The sequence below is a fragment of the Eschrichtius robustus genome, chromosome 1, assembly GCF_028021215.1.
Source record: "Eschrichtius robustus isolate mEscRob2 chromosome 1, mEscRob2.pri, whole genome shotgun sequence".
NCBI classification, from domain to species: Eukaryota; Metazoa; Chordata; class Mammalia; order Artiodactyla; family Eschrichtiidae; genus Eschrichtius; species Eschrichtius robustus.
This window is the reverse complement of record NC_090824.1, coordinates 165,370,314-165,385,992: the sequence shown is the minus strand read 5'-3', so window position 1 is coordinate 165,385,992 and position 15,679 is coordinate 165,370,314. Positions and strand designations below refer to the sequence as shown.

The following is a 15,679-nucleotide window of genomic DNA, read 5'->3' as shown; positions in this document are numbered from 1 at the left end:
TGGGTCAATTTTCCCGGGTATATGGCGTGCCCTTTCAGTGTGGTGCTTGGAATCTTTTATTTATAGTTTTGTTCTGTTACATTGTTTTGGTTTTCTTTTCTCGGGACTCTAATCGGGTCTCATCCTTTAGACCAAACTCTAAAGCTGCATTTTCTACAACACTTTCCTGGGACTCAGGCAGACTCAGATGTCTCCCCTCAGTTTTCACTTATTTCTGTAGACGGGACAACTTTATTGGACTTTATATACAATTTTTTTCGTCGGTCTGCCTCATTCAACTGTGAGCTCATTGAAGACTGCATTCTTGATTGTCTCAGATTCCTGGTACCTGGAGGAATCAATCATAGCAGTGCTCAGTAAATGACTGTGAAGATGCTGAGCTGTGGCAATAGGCATACTCAATTTAGAAGAAGCTTCTACAAGTCTATTTATTTCAGTCAACAAGTAAGAGCATTTCTATCCTAAGTACCTGTCTTATCAATAAGCTGAAACTGTCTTGTTGATAAGATAGTGTGTGTGTGTGTGTGTGTGTGTGTGTGTGTGTGTGTGTGAATATCCCTTTCATGCAGTTGTGTGCTAGTAAATGTTTCACAACAGGTTCATGGAAAAGAGGGCCCTGACTGTAACATTTGCCAATTTCTATGGTGTAAATATTCCCATCAGGGCTGATTTCAAGCTGTCGTCCAAATGTCATTGAATACAAGGTAGGAAGAGATCACAATTGGTTCTCAAAAGCTAGTATGAACTGGCTCCAACACACTACTGCCTTCCTGAGTCATAATTAATGAATCTATTGAAAACTGGAAAGCCATATTTGGAAATCCATGTGTCCTGGACATATCTTGAGCTGTACTTTGTAAAATGTCTCATGTATAGAGATCTTTCCCTTTTTACTTAGCATATGGACATATTTCAAGAATTGAAGAGTTGGCAGGTATTCAACTAACTGAATTCAGGTAACTGAATACAGGAGGCAAAGTCAGAGATGATCAGAAGTGTTGGAAAGATGCTGGTGCACTGAGGACAGGAAGTAGGTGGGGGAGCTGGTTGGGAATGAAGAGGGTGTCCCTTTGCCTTCCCATAATGAGGATATATCCTACTTGGGGAGCTAAGGACAGGTACTGAAGAGAAAGTCAGAAACTGTTCCTGGAGACAGAGAGTCACCTATAGATGTCAGAGAAGAAGTCCCACCACAGAATCATCGATGGAGGAAAAATGCAGTGATAAAAATCAATGGGTCAAATACTGAGCTTTTTGGAGATTTGGAAGAAGGCAAACCAATAGAAAAGATGCAGTCAGGTAAGTAGGAAAAATAAATAACACCACGAAACACCCTGAAGGAGAATGATGAAAGTGGACAAAATGGCCAAATGCTCCATCAAAGTAGAGAGAACAAAGAATGAGGAGAGGCTACTGGATTTCAGTCAAAGGAATAGGGTCACAAAACAGTCCACAAGGGGTATGTGGATTGCAGAAATCCACCTTTAGGGAAGACTGCCCCATATAAGTGTCGATGCTCCTTTTTTTTCCTCAAATTTATTTATTTATGTAATTTATTTATTTTTGGCTGCGTTGGGTCTTCGTTGCTGCACGCGGGCTTTCTCTCTAGTTGCGGCAAGCAGGGGCTACTCTTCAAAGGTTGCAGTGCACGGGCTTCTCATTGCGGTGGCTTCTCCTTTTGTGGAGCACGGGCTCCAGGCGTGTGGGCTTCAGCAATTGTGGCACACAGGCTCGGTAGTTGTGGCTCGCAGGCCCTAGAGCACAGGCTCAGTAGTTGTGGTGCACGGGCTTAGCTGCCTTGCGGCATGTGGGATCTTCCTGGACCAGGGCTTGAACCTGTGTCCCCTGAATTGGCAGGCAGATTCTCAACCACTGTACCACCAGGGAAGCCAATGCTCCTTTTTGGTAACTAGAAAAGCAGTGTAAGAATTGAAGGTTCCTTTCTGCCTAAAACTGGGTTCAGATCTAAGGAAATCAAGGAAAAGGAATGAGCCAATGAATGAACAAAGCCCAAACATGCCATGAATAGAGCTAGTGTCAGGGAGAAGAGTATTCCAGCTGCAGCCTGAGAGGCCTGGCTCGGCGAAAAGCGGAAATTCTGGTGTGGCTTTTCAGTCTTTCTGGGTTCAGGGGTAGTGGCCAGTTCCAATGTGGAAGGGCCTCATCCAGAACCACAAGACGGACGGCTGCCCTGGAATGAGCCATCCCATGCCAGAGGGACGAGCCTGGCAAAAAGCTTTAGGGACGGTGGCAATTTGGCATCAGAATCTCTGCCAAGACAAAGCAACTCAGAAATGAGAGAAAATTTCAACCATCAAGAGAAGAGCTGAATTCCGTAGGAAACACAAACTGCTGGGCAACACGTGGGCCTAACTGGACCCAAGTCTGAACGCTGGCTCTGCCTTCCTGTGCACGTGGGCACACCTGTTCCTCCTCCCAGATGCAGGTGTCCTGGAGATGTGGCCTTGGCTAGGAGCAGGAAGATGTCTTGACTGTGCTTGGGCTGACCTCTTGGAGTGTGCACAAGCTTGCTCTCGCCTTGGTGAATGGTTGCCTAGGAAACTGATCTGCCTCAGGTCCAGCCCAGCTCACGTGGCTAACCTCTTCTGTCTCCTCTTCTTTCTTCCAGCAGAATCTCTTCCAATGAATGATTTTCCTGTCCTCTGTTAGCTGGCCTGAGCTTTACTACAGCTCACTACTTCAACACCATTTTGCATTTCCCCTGTCTTTGCAAAGGCTCTTGAGGAAGAGTATTTACCTGCTTAGAGGTCTATAGGGCCCAAGGACCTGTCAGCAATCTCATGGCCACTGGCCTCAAGGACACTATAGGCCAGATGAGAAGACCATGTGGATGCTCAGGAAGTAGCTCCCCATTAAAACGCAATAAAAAAACCCCTGGGGTCATCATGAGTTAAAGCTGGGAAATGCTGTATGATTTTAGGGAGTGGAAGACTTCACACAGGAGGGAAGCTTAGAGCTGGGCCCAGGATTTGAGGGTAACAACAAGAGCAAAGACACAAGGCAAGCCTGAGTATACGTGGTAAAGGGTGTTAATTTAGTGAAACATACCCAGCAACTACAAATTCTGTTATTCACAGAGGGAATGGACAGGAGAGGAAAGCAAGGATGTCAGCCCCAGCCTCTCCTCTAAAAGGCCAGTGAGAAGAGTTTGTTCAGGAGGTAGGATGCAACTGTGAAGGCCTCTTTTTTCTCAGAGGACATAAGAAAAGAGATGAGGAGGGTGTGGTATTTTAGAGCATGGCAGGGGTTCTAGGTGCTCCCGGGCTGCATCCAGAAACAAGGTGCCCACCACTTCCGCTCACGCCTTGTCTTTCCCTTTTCCTGCCTCTTCCTCTTGGGTTAGGGCAGCACTTGCTCAAAGAAGTTATTTCCCAGAGCCATCCCTACTTTGGACACATTGAAGGGCTAAGCAACCCTCCCAAGGATGAGGGGCAGGTAGGGAAATGCTTCTCAAATGGTAATGTGCCTGACAACACCTGGGGATCTTGTTCAAATGCAGATTCTGACTCCTTAGGTCAGGGTGGGACTTGAGATCCTCATCTCTTACAAGTTCCCAGCTTCTAAAAAGATGCCCATTTGGCTGGTCCCTGTGTCACACTGAGTGTAGTAAGGTGACCAAGCATTCACGATGCCAAGACTTCTCTCCACAAATGTGTGGCTATCCCCTCCCTGAAGTTCTGCCCCTAACCTTATGGAGACAGTAACCGGAAGCATTTAATGAGGGTTTGGGGAAACATTTAGGTAGACCCTCAGTGACCTGGATGAGGACCATGACTTGTGGCTTGTCAGTTAAGACAGTTTATACATACTAGCACTTAAGTGAGCTAGACAGTTAAAACAGGAAAAATATAAAACTGTAGAACATGCAGATAAAATTACTGTCAATCCAACCTATGCCAGAAGGATGCTCAGGGGTATGGGAAGGGTCCACTCTGTAAGGTGTTTCCATACCTAATATCTCATGTTATCCTCAGAACAACCATTGTGTTAAAAGAAAGGAAAATGGAGGCTCACACAGGTTAAGGATATGGAACGAGGTCACTTGCAGGCATTAAAGCTTGTAGGTTCCATCATGGGTCTGTTTGGCTCAAAAGCTCTTGTTCTTGCATGAGAGACATGAGTGTACACAGTTTATACTAAACTTGGGTCACGCAAACTCAGGTTTGAATCCTAGCTCTACCCTTGGGAAGGCGACTTCAGTCTGAATGTACCTCTGTTTTCTCGTCTACAGAAATGGATACATCTGCTCCCAGGGCCGTCGTAGGATGAGATGGGAGTAGTATCATACAATAGGTTGCAACCGTACCATCACTGAATTTAGGACTCAGAGAAGTTCATAAATGTCAGTTACTGCCCTTTCTTATTTCTTGAGATTATTTCTAAGGTTAGATTGCCCCTCTGCTCCCAGAAGATATACATTTGGGGCAGTGACTGGAGATTAGAGGACCCTCATTAGGGACCTCAACTACCTGCTTCAGAATCTTTGCTAAAACCTCAGCCTACAGACAGTAAGGATGCAGCAAGACTGGAAGAAAGAGCTGGAATAAGAATAAAGGGGGCCGGAATATGAGTCCCATCAGTTCAAGGAAAGCCCTGCAAGGTATTCTGGGAAACTGAAAGTTGATTTTTCCGACCTTTAGGAGGTGACTTTATAGACGCAGTGATGGGAATACTTTGAGGTGTTAGATGGTGTGGAGATGCGAGAGTGGTACAGAGGCCGGGAATCTGGTGGGCAGTGTAATATCAAAGAGAGAACCCTTGGAATAAGGTTAAAAGTCGTGGATTCTGCTCCTACCTTGCAGCTTATTTCAGCTATTTGGGTTTAATTTTCCCCACCTGAAAAATGAGGCATTGCTACTAGACTATATTAAGTCCTGCCAGCACTAAAATGATAGCTTGGAATTCTGCTTATTGCAATTAACGTGAACTTGAGAGGGTAAATGGTAAAATCAGCAATGGTATCAACGGAATGCAGAGGAAGTAAAGGTGTGGAAAATTTTCAGAAAGTTGAAATGTCAGGGTTTAATAAATAATTCTATATAAGGAGACCTAAGGCAGAGAAGAACCAAACCGATTTTGAGTTAATCCTGGGATACAATGACTTTGGTTCTTCCAAAAGAAAGAAGTAACGGGATTTGGTTTAGGAGAAACGTGTTGAGTACAGTTTAAGTAATATTGAGTAAAAACTGAAAATGGATCATTATGTGTAGGTCTGGACCAGGGCACTTACACAACCCAGAGAGTGAGTAAGTGCCTCCTGAAATTTTGCACCCTAGACATTCCACTCACCTCAAACTAGCCCCAGCTCTCATCTCAGGGAGGTAATATCGAAAGGCTGAAAAAAGGGAGGAGTAGAAAAGAAGGGACTGTAAAATTTGCAATGGCCGTTACCTTTGACCAGTCTCCCACAGTTAGATACGGAGGACAGTCTGTTCTGGCACAGGACTTATGAGAAGATGCCTTGGGTCCTTGACACAGTTCATCTGAGAGACTCAGAAAGCTGCCATCCGTTAACAGCTGCTGACAGGTGACCCTGCGATTCTGAGTTCCCCCACCACAGGTCCTGGAACACTGAGAAGACAGAAGGAGGTGAGTCAACGGGCTTGGCCCTCTTCAACTTAGTGCAATGCAGGGCTCTTACAATCATCAGCCTGGCGGCCGTGGAGTCACCAGTCTGCCATACCTGCTGCCATTCTTCAATATGCCAGCTAGGAGGGCAATCAAACTGATTGCATGCTTGTAAGGCATGGGGCTTCTCATCTTGGCATTCCTCAGGAGGGGAGGGGGATTCCCCAGGGTGCAGGCAGTACACTTCTCGGGTCTGGATTCCAACACCACAGGTAGCTGAGCAGGGTCCCCAAGAGCCCGTGTGCCACCTGTACCAAAAAGCAAGTGGGCAACATTAACTGTCCAATGGACTCTGTGCAACACCCAGAGCATGGACAAGTTCCTCTCTGGACTTCCAGACTCCACCCGCCACATCCAGATCCTGGAGTCACAGCATCAACATAGGCAATTAAAGTACAGAAATACAATGTTTCAAGGCAAGAAGTGTCAGGAAAGGGTTTAAAGATTTTACCTGTTTGGGAAAGTCCAGAGTAAAAGAGAAGCAGATTTCTCTCCATCCTAACCTACCACCCTACAGCAATAATAAAATCTTAGTTTTGTTTTGAATAGAGCCCCAAGGCAAGGGTGATTTATATAGGTGCCAAAAGAATTTTAAATGCTTAAAAGCACACTTCAGGAAAATTTCAGAGCACCTGGATTCATTATTTGGAATGTCTCTAAGAAAATTCTTTTATGTTAGGATTACAACATATATATATATATACATATGTATATAAAATGTGATTCCATTCCAATAAGATCTTGGAAAAATCAGGTTTTCTCATGAAACATCTGTAAAAATTAAAACCCAGGGCAGCTGCTCACGATACATATTTCCAAGTTGCCTTCAAAAAAGATTCTCTCAATTCACACTCTCACCGAAAGCAAGTGAGACGGCCTGGTTTCTTACAACCGCACCAACACTGGACAATATCATTTTAAAACGTCTCTGCCCGTCTGATGGGTGAAAAATTGTATACAATGATTATTTTAATTTGTGGATATTTAATTCTTAGTAATCATGAATTTTTAACTAGTTACTGTAAAGATATATCATGAGGAAAGAATTTTTAAATGCTTAAAATGTACATTAATAAAAAAATGCTTGCTCCAGGGTAGTTTGTAACAGCAAAAAATTAATTAATTAATTAATTAAATTTTACAAAGTGGAAGGAGGCCATCTAAACATTTAATAATAAAGAGCAGAATAAATAATTGTCTATTCATAAAGCACCATGCTAGCAGCCATTAAAAGTAAAGTAGATATATAGTTACTGACATGGAAATACATTCATGTATTTTTATTAGAAAATAGGTCATAAAATAGCCATGTTATTTTATGCACTATAAACGCATGCAGAAAAAGAATATGGATAATTACACATTGAAATGTTAAGTGATGATCTCTAAGTGATAGGATTTTTATTTTCTTTATTCTTGCTAGTATCTTTCTCCTGATTTTTCTTATAATAAACATTCATTATCAGAAAAAATAAGTTAGTTCTTTGAAAAATATTAGTTTTTATCTAAAGGTGATTTTTCAGTTTTTCTGATTTCTAACTTTCTATAATAAACATGTTTTACTTATGTGACTAAGAGAAAAAATGAAGAACAGTATTAAAGACAAATAGGGCAAAAAGAGTAAAATCTTAATTTACGAAGGCAAGAGTTCACAATGATGATATAACAAATATGGAGACTGAATAACAAGCACAAATATGTATGAAATATGAGATGTTAGATAAAAGAAAAATGGAAGGATATGTAATAAAAAAAATTTTAAGCTGTGAAATACTTCTCTAAGCTCCTGGCTTATCAAAAAGATGAATTTTAATAAGAACATAGAGAACTGAATAATACATTTGAAAATTTTGATGAAATACATGTTATTAGGCAACTACAAAAAGTTCTATTCAAGAAAGGGACTAGAGCTTGCTAATTGTGTGATTGAGTGCCTACAAGTTTCTAAGAAACAAGTGAATTCCTATGTTATTTAAAATGTTCCAAAGTAAAGAAGAGGATTAAATATTTTAATGCATATTATGAAGCTCGGTAAAACCTGAGCACAAAATCTGACAAATGTATATAAAGAAAATATTTTTTATGTATGGTTATATATTCTGAGTTCTAAATAAAAGAGAAATATAAATCCTAAGTAAAATGGAAGCAAGTCAATCAAAGGATTAAAATAATACACAGTACACGCTATGGACTGAATGTATCCCTCCCCAAATTCATATGTTGAATCCCTAACCTCCAATGTGATAGTGTTTGGAAATTAGGCCTTTAGGTAGAAATTAGGGTTAGAAGAGGCCGTAAGGGTGGGGCCTTCCTGATGGGACTAGTGCCCTTGTAAGAAGATAAACCAGAGAGCTTGCTCTCTCTCTCTCTCTCTCTCTTTCTGCCATAAAAGGACACAGTGAGAAGGCAGCTGTCAGCAAGTTGGGAAGAGAGCTCTCATCAAACACTGAACCCTGCTGGCACCTTGATCTTAAAAGTTTTAGCCTCCAGAACTGTGAGAAAATAAACTTTTGTTGTTTAAGCCACCTAGTCTACCACATTTCTGACCACAGTGGAACTATATTAGATAATCCCCTAAATATTTAGAAATTATGCAATAACCTTTTAAATTACTCATGGGTCAAAGAAGAAATCACAATGAAAATTAGACAGTATTTTTAAATGCATGTTAAAAAATATGAAATGTCAAAATCTGTGGGATGCAGCTAAAGCCATGATTAGAAGAAAATCAATGTCTTAAATGCATATATTAAAATGAAAGAAAGGCTGAAAACAATAATCTATTTCAAGAAGTTAAAAAAACAGTGTATTAGACCAAAAAAAGTAAAGGAAACAAAAAAAGAGATGAGAACAGAAATGAGTAAACTAGAAAACAAAAGTTGGCTGTTCAAAAGACAAATAAAATTGATAAATTTATGGTGAACTATGAAGAACAAAAGAAGAGGCAGCATAAACATAAGTAATTTAAGGGGAATCTCAAAGGCATTAAAAATAATAAAAGTATAATAGGTGTAAAATGAAAAACATTATGTCAAACAATAAATAAATTTAAATTTAAATAAATTTAAAAATTGGATTTTTTTAACTTCAGAAATTAAAAAATTCAATTAACATGCAAAAGGACAAATGAATATATAAACTAGCATTTATATTCCTTTAGCACTTACCCTTAAATTATAGCGTCTATCACTATAAATGTTGATAACAAAGTCTAGAGTTTCTTGGTATCTCTATTCCTTTTCTTGATCAAGATGAAAGGGCTTCTTGAACTACTCTCATCTGTTACTGTTGTCTAGAATTCTGTTTCTCCTGACTTTTCCATACTTATTTTAATCATTCCTGTTTTGTCTTGTTTTTCCACGGGTTTGGTTGAGTTCATTATATTTTTTATTCTGCTTTCTCCTCGGCTATCTTTTATCCTTAGAGTTACCCTTGGAAATTTAAAGGGCCTATTTAACATCTCTAGAGTTAATCAAAATTATTTCCATCTTCACAAATAGTACAAGGGGCTTAAAGCACTTTAACTCCACAATCAACCTTTGACCCAGTTTTACTAGGCTTTGTTGTCCAATATCTATTTCAAATCCACATTCAGATATTATTATTGACTTGCACAGTCAGTGATTCTTTTTTAGATAGCTGTCTTTACAATGTACTTTGTTCAGTATTCATTCTTATATCTCAGACCATCCCTCTAGGATCAGTTTTCTGCTTAATAAACACATTCTTTTAAAATTATCTTTAGTGAAAGTTTGCTGATAGTAAAGTCTCCTGGTTTTGCTCACCTAGAATTTCTAACATAATAGTAGTTAACATTTATCAATCACTTACCATGGGCCAAGCTCTTTTTAGAGTACTTTACATGTATTAACACACTTAATCCTCACATCACCTGTAAGGTCACGGTTTGCTGACCCCATTACAATCTGAAAATACCCTTGTTTCATCTTTGAAATATTGTTCACTAAGTATGTAATTCCAGGCTGACAGTTATTTCCTCTGAGCCATCTGAAGATAATATTCCATTATTACTAATGAGAAGAACACTGTCAGTTTTTGCTGTTCCTCTTATACATCTCTTTTCTCTGATAGCTTTTGAGATATTTTCTTTGTCTTTGGAGTTCCAAGGCTTCCCAACCATGTGTCTAGGTGTGTATTTCTTTTTTATTTTTCCTGCTTGGGATTTGTTGTGACTCCCGATTCTCAGGATTCATATTTTTCATTAACTCCAAAATATTCTCAGCCATTATCTCTTTGAATATTACCTGCTATCTTTTTGTAGCTTCATTTAGATATATACCTTCTCAATATTTCCTCTGTATTTCTTACCTCTAGTGCATATTTTACATATCTCGTTTGCTCTCTGTGCTTTATTTCCAGGTAATTTCTTCAGATCTCTCTTCTACTTCACCTGTTTGCCCCATTCCATAACTTTTAAATGTCAGTGATTTTATATTTAACCTAGATATTCTATTAGGTTGAACCATATGAAATTGCCAATATTTGACCATTTTTGACCAATGAAATTTAAGTTTTATATGGTTCAACCTAATATTTGGTTCTTTAAAAAATCTGTCCAAGTATTTTTGATAGGTTGTTCCTAGCTTAGGTTTTCATTTCCAATTTTATACCTTTAAGTATTTTAAACAAACTTATTTTATTTTCTGTATCTGATAATTCCAATTATCTGATGCTCTGTGTATCTGATTCCCCACTGATTCTCCCACATTGTTTATTCCTGAGTTTTTTGATTTTTGATTATGAGGTCATTCCCATTAGGTCTTTGTGGGAATTTTAAGTTCTAGGTGGAAGTTACATCATTCCTCTACACAGAATTTGCATTACGTCTGTCAAAACCAAGTGAATTAATTTTTCAGATCACATAGTCAGATGGATATAACCCCCCCCCCCCTCCTGGCTGTTGGTAGCTGTCCCCAGGGAGGTACTAACTTTTATACTGGGTTACCACTCTAGATTCATGCCTCAGCTTCGTTTTGGCTACTGAGGATTTCCCCTACTTTCTTACAAGCTTAGTTCTACATTTCAAGTTATTTTTACATATTTTACCTGGTATTTTAGGAGCTTTAACAAAAGGGCATTCAGGATATCTAGTCCATCACAAGGCTAAAAATGGACATCCACATTCATATACTTGAAAGTTTAGCAAGTTTAGTTCTAGGATGATCATGACTTTCCCTGAGTTCTCTGATGATGTTATTCCTTTGTTTTCTGGAAACTCCACTTGTTAATAAGTTCTTGGGGTTAATATGTCTTTCATGTCTTATAGCTTTTAAGAATTTCTTGTCATCCTTGATTTTCTGCAGTCTCACTATGCCCTATCAAAGTGGGGATTTGTTTCCACTTATTTCTCTTGATACTAGAAGTATTTTTTCCTGAGTTTTAGTAAACAGTTTAATATCTTGCTTCTCTGCCTTTATTTCCCTATTTCTGCACTTTCTTCTCTTTTCCCCAAATCATCAACCTTCTGTGGTTTGATTCACTTGACATCCTCAGCACTATCTTCAAGTCACCAACTCTTTCAATTGTCTATAGCTTATTCTTTTATTTCATTGACTTTTTTTCATTTCTAGGTTTTCTAATGCTTTCTTTATAATACACATCTATTCTTACCACATTCCTGCCTATTTCTATTTCAAAATTTCTAGTTCTTTACATGGATATTATTTATTAGTTATTTCTCCAAAGATCCCAATAATACTTAGTTTAAAGTATTTTTCAGATCGTTCTTATATTTTAATTTCTTCTGGAGTGAATTCATCTTTCAACTATTGAATCTGTGGACTATCTTCATAAGTATTAGATTTTTTTACATGCTTTGGAACTTCATTTTTCAGCCTCAACTGGAAGAGGGGATTCTCTCCCTCCACCTCCTTCAATCCTTTTCTCTGTCTCTTAACCCTTCCTGTCTCAGTTTTGTTTGCCTCCATCTAGCCCTCCAGGGTCTCCAGTCTAGATCAAGGTCTTATATGGACAAAGTGGCACAGAAGCACTATAAGGACACTGACGATCCAACCACCGAGCCAACAGGTAATCTGGGGCGGTACCTGGTCCCAGGCCTCTATCTGTGTCTGTCCTTCCTCTCCACAAGTGAGCAGCCTCAGGTAAACAATGGCTTCAGGTTGTGATTAGCAGCAGCTTTTGTTCTTTTTTTTCACAAAGAAGCAAAGAACATGGGTCCTCTCCCACGAATTAAAAGGAAGATGTTAAGTCCCTGCTATCCACAGGATTGGATATAATTGGAAGTATATAAGTTAACCTATTAACTAGCCTATTAATATCTAAATTTCCAGGAGCATTAGAGGTGAGGGAGATCACCAATAGTAGATATATAGGTCATACTTTGATGACAATCAGACTACATGGCTAAATAATGAGAAGGCTTTTTGTTGCACTATTAAAACAACTCAGCTTAACTATGTAATTTATTTGAAGTGACTTCAGGATGATCAGTCTTTCAAGAAAGTATGTAATTAGAAGAATCAATTAGTGCCATAAGGAACCAGAAGTGGAACCATTTTTATTCAAGAAATGGATAACAATTCATTAACAGACAATGAACTAAACACAGATTTTTTTTTTTAATTCAAGAACTGGGTAACAAGTCGGTACAGAAACACATTACTCTTGCCTCCTGTTTCCCTACTTCCCTGTGTTGAATTCTGTCATAGAAGAAGGCTCTTCTCAGACTAGTGGGACCATCAAGTAACCCCGCATGTTTCTATGAACCGCTGGCTCTCTCTTGGAAAAAGCAAACTCCATAAATAGCAGACACTCAGCAGTTATAGGATAGACCAAGGGGAGTAACCCCATAAAAGCAAATAAACATACAACACCCCACCTTGGAGAGTCCAGGCTAATACATCAAATACATTTGCCTTTGGGTAAATAAAGATCTACTGACTGTCCAATCCAATCTCACTGGTAAGTTTCACCCTGGGGTAATATTTTACTGCTATTGCCCTTGGAGTCAGTAAATATTTGTATGGAAATATTGTGCAACACCCTGTTCCTGTTATTCCTACACCACTGGTTTCTAGAACCTAAAACATTTTTGTAAAATTACCTTTATTTTGGCATCAACCCTTTGTCTCTGCTGGTTTTTTTCCAATATGACTCTCAACCTTCAAAAAGTTTATTAAATTTGCAACTTCAAAATGAGGAATAGTATTTCTCTTCACATAAAAGCAGACCTTTAATTTTGCAAAGTGGCCAAGATATAGTGTGTTGCCTTAGTCCTAGCTTGAAAGCTCTGTGAGCAAGATGCTGCTGAAGAAGATAATGTGCAGGATCTCTCACTGAGGCTGAGGGGAGGAAGGGATCCTGCACGTGGGCTGGTGCGTGAATAAACCAGCATGCTTCCATCGGCAGCCTTAAGGAACAGTTTATAGACTTGTTGTCAAATCTTGCCCTGATTGGTAAGCCAAGGAAGGACAGCACTGCAAAACAAACTCAACCCTGCCTTGGCCTCCTGGGCAGGTCAAGCAAAGGCTGTTATTCTTAGAACTAAAACAAACGCTGAGCATTTCAAACAACTCATGAGTAGATATGAGGATAATTGCGAAAACACTAGGCAGAGTCCTAGAGATGTGAGTGAAAAATGCAACCTGAAAGCATGACTCAACAATGAAAGACTAGAGCTGAAAGGGACCTTGGTGATCATAAAGTCTGACACCTATCGTCAACATTCAGATTAAGAAACTAGGCCCAGAGAGCTAAGGGACATGTCTGAAATGCCTTTATGGAGGTAGAACTAGGGCTCTATCCCATTCCCCTGACCCACTCCCACTTCTCTCTGGACTATTAAGACTTACCCCTATCAAGTGTCTAAGGTTAGGGTCCCATTTCACATTGTTGGGCTTCATTATACCAGTGAGAAGTGAGCCACTGCTTACTTTTATGGGAGAGTATTAGCTTACTTCCTGGAGGAGGGCTCCAGGCAGAGGGCACGGTATGTGCAAAGGCCCAGAAGGCATGAATGAGCATGAACATGGGTCATAGTGAATAATTTAGTGTGGCTGCTGGGCAAGTTCCTCAGCGTGAGTGCCTCTGTGTGTGTGTGTGTGTGTGTGTGTGTGTGTGTGTGTAGCGTGTGATGAGGTGAGGGTGGTCATGACAGGAAATGTGGTTCAAGAACCTAAAACCAGGGTAAAAAAGACTTTATTTGCTGTTATGGGTTGAACTCTTTTCTTCAAAAAGATGTTGAAGTCCTAACTGCTAGTGCCTAGAAATGTGACTTTATTTGGAAATAGGGTCTTTACAGATGATCAAGTTAGGATGAGGTCATTAGATATTGGGCCCTGATCCAATATGAGTAGTGACCTTATAAAAGGGAAATTTCAATGCAGAGACATACAGAGGGAAGAGGATATGAAAACACATGAGGAATGCCATCCACAAGCTAAGGAACGCTCAAGCTACCAGAAGTTAGGAGACAGGCAGAGAACAGGTTTTCCCTCACAGCCCTCTGAAGGAACCAACCCTGCCAAAACACCTTGTTTATGGACTTCTGGTCTCCAGATTGGTGAGACAATAAACTTCTATTTTTTAAGCCACTCAGTTTGTGGTACTTTGTTATGGCAGCCCAAGGAAACAAATACCTATGCCAAAGTAAAGAATGTGGATTTTCCACAGGTAAAGGGAAGTCATTGAAGGGCTTTTTGTGGAAGCTCACACGGTCATTCTACAATTTAGAAGGATCTTTCATAATCACATGTGTGCATATGGATCAGGGAAACACTAGAAGCAGGAGTTTATTTAGGAACTAAGAAACCGTTCAGTCAAAACATCTGAATCAAGGCAGTTAAGAATGGATAGGACCTGGGAATTAACATACTAAGACAAATATCATATGATATCACTTATATGTGGAATCTAAAATATGGCACAAATCAACATATCTATGAAACAAAAACAGACTCACAGACATAGAGAACAGACTTGTGGTTACCAAGAGGGAGGGGTTTGGGGAGGGAAGTATTGGGAGCTTGGGATTAGCAGATGCAAACTATTATATATAGGATGGATAAACAACAAGGTCCTACTGTATAGCGCAGGGAACTATATTCAATATCCTGTGATAAACCATAATGAAAAAAATATGAAAAAGAATATATATATATGTATAACTGAGTCACTTTGCTCTACAGAAGAAATTAACACAACACTGTAAATTAACTATACTTCAATAAAATGTAAAAACAAAACAAAAACACCTCTGCAAAACCCTGGAGCACAGAGGGGCACGATTTGGGAAGCAGTATTTTTGAAGGATGCTCTGAGCATTTCTGGAATAGACAGCAGAGATGCAATGATATTCATGGCTACAAATCTAAAAGCAGAGTCAACATCTTGATGAAGAATATTTGCGGCACTATATAAACAGTAAAAAGGAAATGACAAGCTAAGGAAAAACTATTGCAGATTCACATGGAAGCAGGCTTTAAATGGGGCATACTCAAGTGGAATTGTGGCCAGTTGGGTACCTCGTTTAAGGACATTTATTAAAAATTTGTAATTGATCTCATCATCTCTATCACTGTTCTCCCCATTTCAGGGTTTGAGCAGTCTTTCAAAAATGTGACTTTATCATTTCATTGTTTAAAGCCTCCAATGGCTCCCCACTGATTCTCTGGATCACGTCTAAATGCCTACCATGGCCCTGCCATGTCTGATCTCATCTCAGGATACACTGACTTCCCTTCTGTCCAGTTTCCTGAACACACCAGCTTCTTCCTTTCCTCGGGGTCTTTGCACATGCTGTTCCTTCTGCCTAGAACACACCTTCCTCTACACTTCCCCTGGCCAACTTCTACTCTGCTTTCACATCTCAACTCACATAGAACTTCCTTAGAAAGGCTCCTCTGACCACCTGCACCTAACCCTCAGCCCCCACCAATCTATATTAGGTTCTCACGTTACTCTTGTTCCTGAGACCTTTTCTGTTTCTTTATAGCATTTATTATAATTTAAGTAATATACTTATTTATGTTTCTGTTTGTTTAACTCTTCC

The 15,679-nt window shown here is 39.6% G+C and overlaps 1 protein-coding gene across 10 annotated transcripts in view; it reads right to left on the bottom strand.

The window, feature by feature from the left end:
- Positions 1-15,679, bottom strand: part of ADAMTSL3 (ADAMTS like 3) — a 365,276-nt gene that overhangs the window by 79,581 nt on the left and 270,016 nt on the right. For all 10 annotated transcript variants that reach the window (XR_011075723.1, XM_068558758.1, XM_068558696.1 and 7 more), the window contains 2 exons: positions 5,705-5,897; positions 5,413-5,592 (listed from right to left, as the gene is read on the bottom strand). Coding sequence is in view for 9 of the 10 variants with exons in the window: in XM_068558758.1 (XP_068414859.1) it covers positions 5,413-5,592; positions 5,705-5,897 (373 nt within the window). In the remaining variant the exon portion in view is untranslated. The remainder of the gene's footprint in view (positions 1-5,412; positions 5,593-5,704; positions 5,898-15,679) is intronic.